The sequence below is a fragment of the Notamacropus eugenii genome, chromosome 1, assembly GCF_028372415.1.
Source record: "Notamacropus eugenii isolate mMacEug1 chromosome 1, mMacEug1.pri_v2, whole genome shotgun sequence".
In the NCBI taxonomy this organism is placed as follows: Eukaryota; Metazoa; Chordata; class Mammalia; order Diprotodontia; family Macropodidae; genus Notamacropus; species Notamacropus eugenii.
In genome coordinates, this window is record NC_092872.1 from 257,278,796 (window position 1) to 257,291,938 (window position 13,143).

The window sequence follows — 13,143 nt, forward strand, 5'->3', positions numbered from 1 at the left end:
AGGCTGATTAATCCAGACTTGAGGAGTGACCTCATGGGATTTGTGGGGACTTGAATGGGACTTACTTGATTTTCTACTTCAACTGAATGTTCTCTTATTTTCAGAAGGAGCTCGGCAGGCTGCTCATGATCATGAGGTAAATAGATCTCTGTCAAACATTACACCATAATTCTGTCTTTGGAGCATGTTAAGGGTTTTTCCCCTAAGACAGATTCATTCAAAAAATATACATTAAGGGCCTGTCCTGTCCAGAGTACTGTGCCGATACTTGGGTGCTTGCAGGGAAATAAGATACAAACACAGATGTCTCCAAGACCCAGCATTTTGTGGGGCTTTGCAGAGACTTGTGAAGACAGTGCTCCCAGGGCCCCATTTATTCCTACGAGGGGAGAAACTAGTGATTTGGAGGCTTAAAGGATAGGTAAAAATGAAGTAGATGAGAAGGAGAGAGAGGGGAGACAAATGAAAGTCTCATTCATATTTTACATCTTGACTTGGATGAGTTGAGCTAATTACAGTTCCTGTCTGGTCCTTCACACGTGCCTGCAAGATAGACCCTCATTCAAAAGCACTAGAGAGAGCAGGACACTTTTGGAAGCTTCTGGCATGTCCCTTACTTGATAGAAGTTTCTTTCCTTTATTTTTCATTATTTGCTACCTGAGTTTAATGCTTATAAAGGTCTTTTAGGAGGTAAAACAGAAGAAAACATTTGGTCTCTAGTTAAAAAAAGTTGGGGACTCCTGGATTTAAGTACATGAGTAAGAAATATAAAAGATTGAATAGAGGGAAAAATCCCTGAGACTAGGTATACCTTGAAAAGAATTAGAGGGAAATCTTGAGAAATTACAAAATTAATGAATAGAAACAGCTGGAAGGAACTTAGAACTTATCTAACCTGATAATTCCCAATATTTTTGAGTGTGAGGATTCATTTTCAAAATAAAACCATTGAGGGGACCACTTGCAATTACATTATCACCCTCTCTCATGTCTTTATTACCTACATGTGGGGAACCTGTGATAGAGTTTGAGCCTGTTGGGATTCCAGCCTGTGTGCATCAGCACCCTCATGTTTGTGTGCCTTCCTAGAATACTTGGAATCAGCGTGTCACTCTCTGTTTGCCCCCTTCGAAGACTTGAGTTCTAGAGCTTCTGAAATGAGTGGTTATTGTCTTTACCCATTATATTGGCATCTGTGCTGGCTTCTGAAAATGTTTTACCATATCGTTAAGCTTGCTGTTCTTAGCCATGTTTTGTGTCAGACGTTCCTGGAACAGACAACCCAAGAGAAATGGGACCTATCTTCTCAGTGCATGCTTTATGCAAGATGTGGGATCAGCATGGTATAATGGGATAGAGTGAGAAGGACCTGAGTTCAAAGCCTGCCTCTGACTCTTACTAACTGTATGACCCCCGGCACCTTACTTAACCTCTCTGTTCACCTCAGTCAACTTCGCAGGATTTATCTGTCAATTTTGATTCTTCATTGGTGATAGGAATTTCCTCATATTGGTGAACTCAAAAGATCCATTAAGCATTCACACACAGAAGGCATTGTGCTAAGTAAGCCTGTGGGATGGCACAAACAAATGAGACCATAGTATTTCTACTCTCAAGGATTTATTTGTTATCAACTAGAGGACTCAAATAATTCTAACACAAGTTAAAGTACAGGTGGATAGGAGTAGCACAAAGCCCTAAGAGATACTTATTTCCTTCCTATTTATTTACATTCTATAAGAGATGTGAGTAGGAATATGTTATCTCATGTAATGTGTAGAAGTGAAGCTTTGTGGAATGGGGCCTGAGGTATGGAGGAAACAGGTGCAGGAAAGAGAGTGTGTGGGCCAACAGGAACAGAGATGAGGGACAAGTAACACTAAGGTCGATGCATCTCAACAAGAAAGTGATGATCATTCAGTGACCATTTTTTGGAAATGCATCTAGCTTATCTTAATTGCATGTAATGCTTGTTGAAGGTTTTAGGTAGATACTGCTTATTATTTTATGGAAAGTTCCATTTATTCCTATGCTTTCCATTGTTTTCAGTAGGAATGGGTGTTGTATTTTGTCAAAAGCTTTTTCTGCAAGTATGGAGATAATCTTGTGGTTTCTGTTAGTTTTGTTGTTCATATGATCAGTAATGCTAATAGTTTTCCTAATATTGAACTAGCCCTGCATTCCTGCTATAAAGCATACCTGATCATAGTGTATTATTCTCGTGATAAGTTGCTGTATTCTTTTTGTTCATATCTTATTTAAAATTTTTGCATCTATATTCATTAGAGAAATTGGTCTATAATTTTCATTCTCTGTTTTGGCTCTTCCTGGTTTAGGTATCAGAACCATATTTGCATCATAAATAGAATTTGGGAGGACTCCTTCCCCAATTTTCCCAAATAGTCTGTATAGTATTGGAATTAACTGTTCTTTAAATGTTTGATAAAATTCACTTGTAAATTCATCTGGCCCTGGAGATTTTTTCCTGGGGAGTTCATTGATGGCTTGTTCAATTTCTTTTTCTGAGATGGGGTTATTTAAGTATTCAAATTCCTCTTCTGTTAAACTGGGCAATTTATATTTTTTAAAACAAAGTGACACCATTTTTAAGGTGGAAAAATAGGGGCAAAAAGTTAAACATTTAACTTAACTCCCCCAAGACAGTGTGGCCCAACAAGTCTGTCCCCTTCTTTTCTGACATTGCCTTAACTTCGGTGAACAGATGCCTTCATCCCTTCACTCCCGCATGGCTTTCTTGCCTCATCTCTCTCCACTGCGCTCAGCTATTAGAGTCCTCTTCCTAAAGCATAGGTCTGTTCAGACATTCCAGTGGCTCCCCATCCCTGCCAGAATCAAGATCAAAAGTTCTTCTCTTAGGCCTTTAAAGCTTTGGATCACCTGGCCCCTTCCTGCCCTTCTACCCATCTTATGCTTTATCACCCTCCATATACTCTGCAAACCAGTGCCTCTGACCTCCTGACTGTTTCTTTCTAGTTCAATGCATTTCCATTGGCTATCCCCTCTAATGCACTCCCTGCTTGTCACTACCTCCTGGGAGGTCCACACATGTCTTCAGAGCCTCTCAGCTCACACCCTGCTTTCTGAAAGAAGCTTTCTCCTCTCCATGTTGGTGCTTCCCCTCTGAGACTGTCTTAAGTGTGACCTGTCTATGTTGTTGTGCATATTTGTATATTTTCTTCCCCATTAGATGGAGTTCCTTGAGAGCAGGGACTCTCTTTTGCCTTTCTTCATGTGCCTGATTCTTAGCACAGGGCCTGCCACGTAGTAGATACTTAATAAATACTATTGATTTGACTCGAAATCAAGAAGACCTGAGCAAGTTTCTTCATCTCTCAGTGTTCTGGACAACTCGCTGAGACATCTTAAGGTATAGAGAAGGTGCCAACCTGCATCAGTACAGGAACTTTCTCTACCAGGGAGGTCCCTCTGCCAGTAAAATCACAGATGCCATCTCTGTTCTTTCTCCTTGAATCCAGAGACAATCCTGAGGCTTTCACACATTTGCCTCTAGTCCTTTGGAATATGTGCACGTTAGCCTGAATGAGTTGGGAGGTCCCTTCCAACTGTAATATTCCCTGCCTCCTGGCCTCACGCTTTTTTCAGCTACTCAGAATCTCGGCAAAAACAGAGCATGGGTTTTTTATATGGGGAAAGATGTTTGTGTTGAAGTTTGACTTGAAATAGTAGCATGTGTTTGGCCAGTATGAATTTGCTGATGTGATTATTGTTTCAGGTATATTATTTTAAGTCAAGGTAACTATTCCTTAAGAGCAGTTGTTTACTTAACATAAAGTTGTATTTCTCAAACCCAGAAAAATTATTCAAATTCACCTTCTATTCTTAAAAAAAAAAAAATCCCTTATATATATTATGAGAATTTTAAAGTCTGGTAGCTATTACCACTATTCTTCCTATGAAATCCACCTCTCTTAATTCTACATGATGAACTGCTGTGAATTTTATTTTTGCTTGGAGACTTTTTGTGTCCTCCATATTTTAAACCTAAATTTAATAATGTTATCAACCTTTAGTGTTAACAGAGAATAATTTTGTGATTGCTTATTTCTGTCTCCTTTTTTGACCTTTTTATATACTTAACCAGCAGTTTTTTCTCTATTAAACTTCCCTGCTTGTTCTTTGCTTTTCTGGGAATTTCAGCATCAAGAATGCTTAACTCTCTGTATAGGTTTCCTCCCAATCACAGCCTCCTCAGAGAGGCTGAGCAGGAGCCAGAAATAGTGATTCTTGGTGACTACACGGGCTATTTTGATGGTCACTCCTAGGACCAGGCCATGTTTGAGGCTCTGGGTTTCAACAAAGCTAAAATAGTTGAAATGATGAGAGTTGGATTGAGTCATAGAGCGATTAGCACAGAGACAGGAAGTGACTTACTAGAGTCTCACAACTATTAACAGCAGAGCTAGGAGGAGAAACCTAGTTTCTTTATTTGTGATTCTATTGCACTGTTTCATCTTAGAGTTGGAAGGACAGAGATCTAGTCTAATCCATACATGAACAAGAGTCTCCTCTACAAAATTTCCAATAAATAATTATCCAGCCTTCTCTTGAAGTCCACTTATAACCTTCCAAGACATTTTGTTTTGGGACAACCCTAATTCTTAGGAATTCTTTTCTTATATTAAGCCAGTATCTTACCCTTCTGTGTGACTTGTAGTTGCTGCTGGCTCTGCCCCCCTGAGCCAAGCAGAACAAGTATGATCTTCTTCCTGTCTGATAATCCTTCATATCTCCCAACATCCCCAGCCTCTTAATGAATCTCCATGTGGCAGATTCTTCAGTCTCTGTACCATTTTGTATTCTTCTGCATACTTGTCTGCTTGTCATTGGCTTCCTAAAGTGGGGTTCTTCAAACAGAATCCATACCCTCTGTGTAGCATTTCTGTCATTCGGGCACGATGCCTCTCTTTAATAGTTGATGTGATTCAAACAATCTGGTGAGCTGAAGTCGATTACTAGTGACTTTGCCCAATCACAAGTCCATTCTGTGGGGGAATGGGGCAGTTCATAAAAGGAGACTAGACTAACAGTCTTGGGTTCTTGAGGAGCCATCACTGAGATGCAAACCAGAGAACTGAAGAGCTGTGTAGCAAAGCCAAAGAAACCCTTACCCAAAGGCCATGCTGCCGAGTGATGGGCTGTATTCTCCAGCCTGATGGTGCCATGCTCAAAAACTACCTTTGAAGCTTGCCTTGTGGAAGTCTGACCTGGGCCTCAGGCCCAGCAAGCCATGCAGCTCCCAAACATCTTTATTCTGCCCTCTTCCCACATGATCCAGGGTACAAACCTAAAGCTGGAGATGTTCCAGCTGTTCTCAGATTAAATGCCAGCCAAGACCCAGGAGTACCAGAGGGTTACTCCCTGAAAGTGACATTTCATGTGAAAACCAAGATAGAAACAATAATTTTGTTTCTCCTTTAATTTATGAGAAATGACAAAATGACACTCAGCCTGAACAAATTAGGCCTTTTCAATGAAGAGGTAATCAGATCCATATGATTTTAATCCCTGGAGCAATTCTTGGAGCAGCTTAAGTACATCCGAGCCCCCAAGAGGATCCTCTCCATGCTGGGTAATGTACTCAGTAATGGAAGAGTGCTGATGGCTTTCATTACCTCTCTTTCGTTAAGTAGAATTTCTTTGTTGCCTTTTAGAGACTGAATAGTTTCACTTAATTGCTTTAATGTTTCTTATTTTGTACTTCAAGAATCTGGACCAAGGGACAGTGTGAATTGCATCTGCATCATATACTGCCCCCTGCCCTTGGATAGTTGTCAGCCCAAACAGGCCAAGGGAAGCAGGCCTACCCTTCCCTCTAAGAACTGGGTAGTTGCCTTGGTGCCGTTGTGAAAGACTCACCTAAAACTATGTAAAGGAATAAGGAGAGATACTGACTAAGGCCTAAGTCTGTGAGGATTAAGGTGAGACATTAACATAGGAGTTGCATTCATAAAATGGAGAAATGGATGGGACTTTTTGAAACCAAACTATAAAGTGATGAGGTTCTTTTTCCTATCTGACATGTGGCCTCCTTCTTGGTTCTTTATAGTCCCATCTGATTCATATTTTAGGAACTGTATACTTTGAGAGTTTTTCTTTAGTGACTCACAAAGTTTGCAGCAAAGGAAGGCGAGGGCTGGAAGGAGCCACAGGCACATGGCCTTAGGGCTCCTCAGTATTACCCTCTCCACCTTCAGTTGAAGGTTTTTAGGCAACCAGCCTGAGTTTTCACTCGCTTTGTGTTAAGATGTCCTCTTGGTGGAGAGATTTGGCTTTGTTTTTAACCAATTATAGGAACTATAACTTTCTCTTCCCACCCCCCACAGAAAAGGGGGGATGGGTTCAAGATCAAAATGAAATAAATAAATGTTCATTGACAGTTGACCCAGGGAAACAGTACAGATTGTTCAGTCCCATGTAGCCATTTGTGTCTGTGGGCATGCTGCCAAAGGGCAGACCATCCACCCTGACCAGCCCCTGGGAAGCAGGCCTCGTCTGCCTGATGACAGCAGGCACTCTCAAGCTATGATGCCCTTCCTTGCAGGCTTCTCTCTGGGCAACTTTTCTACCAAGCATCAGATCACACTTGGTGCTCCAGTATACAACCCTGTTAAGGTAGTAAGAGTGCTTTAAACATTTTTATAAGGATGGCTACGTGGTGCTGTCTGCCTCCTGGCTGCATGCTTCTGAGTCAGGTTCTCTCAGCACCATTCTCTTCTCTATGCAGCCTGTTGACTGTTCTTAGGGGTGGGTATCAGAAAATAAGGTTTTCAAAGGAAATTGTTTTTTCTATAGTTTTTCCCTTCATGAATGTATATTCCTAATGATTCCCACTTAAAATTCATTGCCTAAATCACCATTGGAAGCTTCCCTCAACTATTTGCCTTTCACTTGCTGTCTAACAGGGACCGTTGATGAGTCCGTGTTTTGTTTTGTCTTCAGTGGTGCATTAGATCTCCATCTTATTTTTAAAGACATTTTAAAATGTCTCTTTATTCTTCACCTCTTCAGGTTCTCAACAGTCTCAGTCCATTCCCTGGCTTTAACCTCTTCTCCTTTATAGATGGCTCCTAAACCTCCCTTTTGAGCTGCATCTGCAGCTTCTCTCCCCTTGATCTCCCCTGCATCCCCTCAGACATGCCTTGCATAGGACCTAGCTTATTCTTTTCTCCTAATTCTTCTCTTCTGACTTAACTATTTCTGTCCATTCATTCTCTTCTCCACATAATCAAGTCAGCCCAAACTGGACCACCTTCTGCCTCTTGACCATTCCCTGTGGTTTCCTACCTTTAGGCCTTTCTTTAATTCTGCTGTTCTTAGTGCCTATAATGTTCTCCCTTATTCTTGCCCCCACCCTGAAAAATTCATGCCCATTCTCTAAAGTCCAACTCAGAATGCCTCATCCATTGAAGTCTTTTCCTGGTCTTCCCTCACTAACTGCCATTTTGGGAGGAACCTCTCAGATGTCCACAATTATGAAATATCTTACGTTATAGCTATCTCTCTTGGTGTTTAATTGCACTACTGAATTTTGACCTCCTTGAGAATTTAGACTGTGTGTCTTCTCCTCCCATCTCTACCCTCATGAGCACAGTGTCCTGCACACAGTATACTCATAAGGAATTGAATTAAATAAAGTTGAAAAGTATTTATTTCTTCCAAGAAGGTTGGAAGGAAAGCTACAAGTGCCCAGAGTTGGTGGGGGGAATATTTTGACGGATTGCATTCTTAGAAGTCAGTGGTTCCCTGTGAAGTACCATGGTTTGTAGCATAGTAGGCAGATCCTACTTTTAATGCCTATATTGAAGAATTTGAGTAGACATTCACTGAGAGAATGTTTTTACACAACCATCAAAAGCAACTGGAAAGTCTTATCTAAATTCCCTTTCTTTATCCCTTCCCAATATCACCTCTTTCAGAACTATTTCATTATTGATGTTGCAGAGCAAAAAACTTAGGAAGACTTCTAAATTCTTACCTCTTTCCTTTATTAGAGAAATACATATTCAGATTCATCGTAAGGTTTATTATTTTATGGTTGAGCACCTCTGAGGACTAAATATTTAAACTGTCCAAGCTATCGTGTAAGTCAAATACAGGTTTAAAAAAAAAATCTTAATAACCTTCTTCTGTTGTTGAGACCAAGATTTGTTAGACTCACTTTCCTCTTGGTGTGTCCCCAAGGCCTCAGCTGCTCCAGTGATCCCTGTCCCTAGTCTTGTTTCTTTAGGGCAGAGGCTGTGTGCCCAGGACCGTTTGGTTGGCAAGCCTTTCTGTTGTACTCAGCTGTCGCTAAGAATTAACTGAATTTAATTCTCCGTCTCTGACCCACAGAAAGAAGTAGATGTGAAAGAGAGGTCTGTCTTTGACATACCCATATTCACAGAAGAGTTCCTCAACCACAGCAAAGGTAATCACTTCAGCTTCCAGTGTTGGATTGCTCTGTCTGTGACTGGACAGCTGTCCTGAGTAATGCCCTCCTGGGCCTAGAAAGCAAGGCTGCTAAGGGCTTGCTCCTCACCCTCGGAGGCCACGTGGCTGCTTCTCTGTCCCCCAGCCTTTCCCATTCAAGGTGGCACAAGAAAGGGGAGCTTAGATAGGCGGCAAAAGGGATAGCAAAACAAGTATCCTAAGTTTTGGAGGGGAAGTGCAGCGGTCATTCTGTTCTCCTGCATGCCGATTCCCATTTCAGGAATTCAGATAATGAGGGTGGCCCAGACTTTTATTTTGTGGCCGGAATCATCATCTAGACTTGAGCCTAAAAATAATCAGTCAGGACCCTGTTCATTCCAGCACTGTGAGTTGGGAGGTCTCTCAGCAGTTACTCTGGCAGTGAAGCAGTGTAGCTTGCTTGGTAGGGAAGGAAACTTTCTGTGATATCATGTTGGGGGGTGTCACATCACAGTTAGAAGCCAACCCAGTTCCTGAAATGAATGACTGTAGTCATTCCCTCCTGCCGAGATACCTGCTTTATTGTGTACGATGGCCCTGCAAAGTATTTAGTAGAGAATAGAGGAGCATTGAACCCTGGTGGTCACCATATTGAGAATATCACATGTCTAAGTTAAATTTGTTTTTATCTCTTCTTTTCTTTAGTTAGATCAAGTTATTCTTTCCAGTTTTGTTTTATTATTGTGCAGTTTCTTTACGTTTGAAATATAAGCTTATATATAAAAAGGTAAATATGAGGGAGACATTAAAGACCGCTAATAACAATTCCTATGTAAATAAAATTGTAAGCAGAGTAAAAAAATAATGGGGATAATGACATAAAGTTAAGTTAAACTCATCTTAATTCAAATCAGTTTTTCAGAAGCTTATGAAAGTCATACCTGATTTCTCCAAGATAACAACACATCCTGTCCTCTTTTTCTGGGGTTTCACACTGGGTGTCTTCAGCCCGAGAAGCAGAGCTGCGACAGCTGCGTAAATCCAACATGGAGTTTGAAGAGAGGAACGCAGCCCTCCAAAAGCATGTGGAGAGCATGCGTACGGCTGTAGAGAAGCTGGAGGTGGATGTGCTTCAGGAGCGGAGCCGAAACACTGTCCTGCAGCAGCACCTGGAGACCTTGCGGCAGGCCCTGACCAGCAGCTTTGCGGGGGTGCCACTCCCTGGTGAGAATTCCTCACCAGTTTAGCCACTGCTGGGACTCACTGGGAATCATGGTGGTGGTCATTGTGGGTTTATTCATAGAGATCTGCTGAGAAGAAAGTGAGCAAATGAAAGAAGGGAGGATTGAAAACATTATCTAAAAAGAAACCTGAAACTCTGACCTTATTGTCATTTTTGCTATTGTACATTCATTGTGACTTCAGTAATTCTCTTCCTGTTTCTGAACTTTGGGATCTACAAAGCAGTCTAGATTGGAGTGTATAAATCCCAAATAGGTAGTTTCTCCACCTTATTTTGGTTTAGGGATTATTGTTTTTTCCTGTGGAAGTGATCCCAGTGAAAGGCTGATGCTGCTGCTGACCAGAATGTGCTGCCCCTCAGCAGTCCTTCTCTGACATGGTCTTAGGGCTGGTCATCTTTGTGACACCATCCATGTCAGGAATTCTTACTGTTCTGACCTTTGCCTGAAACTTGGGGTTAATTGGCAAATCGCATTTTTTCCCATCTTTTTCTTGTCTTCTCCCAACTTCAGGAAGTGGAGAGACCCCCACGGTGGATACCATTGACTCCTACATGAACAGGCTGCACAGTATTATTCTAGCTAATCCCCAGGACAATGAAAACTTCATAGCCACAGTTCGAGAGGTTGTGAACAGGCTTGATCGCTAGTGACCAGTAAGTGTTCCTTTGCAGTGTCAGTCTCATATTCCCAAGAGAAAATACATTTGTATATAATTGCCCCCTAAGCAATTATGTCTAAATAAGAGTAAGCTGCTGATTGGAGGAAGGGGAAAAAAGCTTCTTCTTTGCCTTTTTTGATCAATGTGTAGTGACTAGTGTTGGTGGGGTGGGAGAGGAGAGTTTATTACCAGATATCATGCAGCCATCCATCTGAACCTTTTTTTGTGTTGTTGATATGTGAACCTTGTTCTTAAGATGGAGCCTTAGCCCAGCTTAGGGGATGGAACTTTGGATTTGGGGCCAGGAGCACCTGAGTCTGAGGCCTACTGCAGACACTTGGTAGCTTTGTGACCCCGGGCAAGTCACTGAACCTTCTCTGTAAAATGGGAATAGTTCTTGGAGGACTTGCCTCACAGGACTGTTCTGAGGACCAAATGTGATTGTATTTGAAAGTGCTTGGCAAAGTCCAGAAAATTTTAGTTATTATTAAAGTAGGGCAGGTAGGTAGGGCAGTGGATAGAGCACCAAGCCTGGAGTCAGGAAGACCTGAGTTCAGATCCAGCCTCAGATACTTACTGACTGTATTAACTGACTGCCTCAGTTTCCTCATCTGTAAAATGAGCTGGAGAAGAAAATGGCAAACCACTCCAGTATCTGCAAGAAAACCCCAAAAGGTGTCATAGAGAGTCATACAAGACTGAAATGACTTAAACAGCCATAACAATGATTAAAACAGGGCTAAGAAGGTCTTATTGCAAAACTACTGACTCTTAAGAGCAGGATGGCAGCTTCTTGAACTTGATGACCCTCAGGTCATGATTGTGTTAGGAAGAGCCCTGGGCTGAGTATCTGTGGCTCTGAGTTTGGATCCTGCCTCTCTCCTTCTGTTGCCTTTGGTAAATCAACCTCTGAACTTCTCTTCATTCATCCATCAGAGCACAGGGTGGTGTAGTGCCAAGAGGCAGATTCCTTAACTGCATGCCCCCCTCCAACCAGACACAGGTCTTTTTCCTCCTCATAAGATGAAATGGTCTGGAGAATTTGTAAGGTTCCTCTCAGCGTTTCATTTTATGATTCTTTGAGTCTCCCCGCATTTTACAAACAGTCCCAAAAGGGGGAAATACTGTGCCCACAGTCACACGGATTTGGACCCATGGCTTCTAATTCCTCAGGTAGCATGTCTGCCACTGTACCACCTGTGGAAGCCCTGGAGTCAAGGGACCCTTTCACCAGCCTCTCAACAGCTTAGCCTAGGTTTTACTCCTCTAGTAATATATTCCAGATACCCCTGCACAAATAATGAGAGAGCCTTCAGGTCCAGCTATACACTGAGTAGGCTAGAATTAATGGCCACACACTGTATACATTGACACTGTGTAGACCAGATCAGGAGTTAAGCTGAGGTTTCCAGTTTGCCACTTTGAGATTTGAGTCTTTATTACCATCTTGCCAGACATGCAGCATGTACTCAAGAAAATAAAAAACCCTGGTTATTTGTTTGACAGAGCATTGACTATTGACAAAGACAAAAGCAGGCATGTCCATCCTTTCTGGCCATGCCCTGTATTGGTAACCACACAGAGCAATTCGTTATACTTTATCTTCAGCTGGACTTTGATGGGGAAAAAAGTTATTGTCCTCCAATGAGTAGCCAGATGGAACGGACTGTACTTCGAAGAGATGGCCTAGGCTCCCTGTAGAATTGAGAAGTGGTGTTATCATCACTGCTTATGAAGGGAACAGCTTGTAAATCCAACCCTGGGATTTTCAGGAGCTCATCATCCTTCTCATTTTCACACAGTGTTTTCAATTAGCATACTTGTAAGCTTAAAAAGAGAGAGCTGGGAGAGAGAGGTGGGAAATTCTGAAAAAAGACAATAATTGATAATACCATCTCTCCTCCAGTCTTTGTCAGGAACTTACTGTGGGGCGGAGGAGGGGAGCAGGAACTAACGACTTTCTGTTTGGATGGTGGTGCCAGCATGGTGACTACCGTAGAGGATGCCATAGAGAACCCAAAGAAGCTTAATTTTGTAAGGTATTACCCATAGCCCCAACCTGCAAAAATTTTGAGATGAAAAATGAGATGAAAATATGAACTGTTAGGCCACTACAGATTCTTAGCCTCTGGCCACTCAAATATGACGAAGAATAGCTATCTCTGCTCCCACCCCCATGCCCCACCCCCAAATCTGTCAGATGAGACAATTACAAAGACTGTGATTAATTCTAGCTTGGCCTCATTATACAAATATGTACAGACAGCTAGGCCTGATGTCCCCAGCATTCATGGTGCAATTAATTACTCTGACACTAGCTTGGCAGAGGTTTCATCCACTGTTAGGAGCTTGTGAGTGAAGGGAAGTTAATGGTGTGTAAGACCAGGCAAATCATGCAATCAGGGCTGCAGAGATGCCTTAGACCCTGTGTCCCTTGTTTTACAAAGGTGGAAACTGAGGCCCAGAGAAGAAGAACAGCATGTACATAAAGTCACAGCCTTTGTCAGGGCAGGACATGAACCCTAATCTTCTGACACTTAAACCTGTACCTTTTCACATGAAATGGTAGAAAAGCTCCAGACAGTAGAAAAGTCCAGATCCTCAGCAGAGTAGGTCAGGAGAAGAGACATCATGGGGATCTATGTAGACAATTGTTGGGGGGGTCTTTCTTTACATTTTTATGTAGTACTAAGTCAGTGCTAGAGATGGTGGACCCTGGGAGGAGATGTCCCTCTAGGACTGGCCTTCAGGGAGCACACAGACAAATGCACTGGGCATTCTGCATGGTCAAGCGCATTTAGAGACACTGA

General features: G+C 42.1%; 1 protein-coding gene across 5 annotated transcripts in view; it reads left to right on the top strand.

Moving 5' to 3' along the window:
* Positions 1-13,143, top strand: part of HMG20A (high mobility group 20A) — a 66,414-nt gene that overhangs the window by 49,806 nt on the left and 3,465 nt on the right. For 4 of the 5 annotated variants that reach the window (XM_072628680.1, XM_072628681.1, XM_072628679.1 and 1 more), the window contains exons 6-9: positions 105-136; positions 8,375-8,450; positions 9,440-9,655; positions 10,186-10,328. In XM_072628680.1, the coding sequence (XP_072484781.1) occupies positions 105-136; positions 8,375-8,450; positions 9,440-9,655; positions 10,186-10,322 (461 nt within the window). In that variant the 3' untranslated portion in view covers positions 10,323-10,328. Of the gene's footprint in view, positions 1-104; positions 137-8,374; positions 8,451-9,439; positions 9,656-10,185; positions 10,329-12,239; positions 12,373-13,143 lie in introns of all 5 variants that reach the window. The other variant, XR_011971583.1, reaches the window with a different exon arrangement.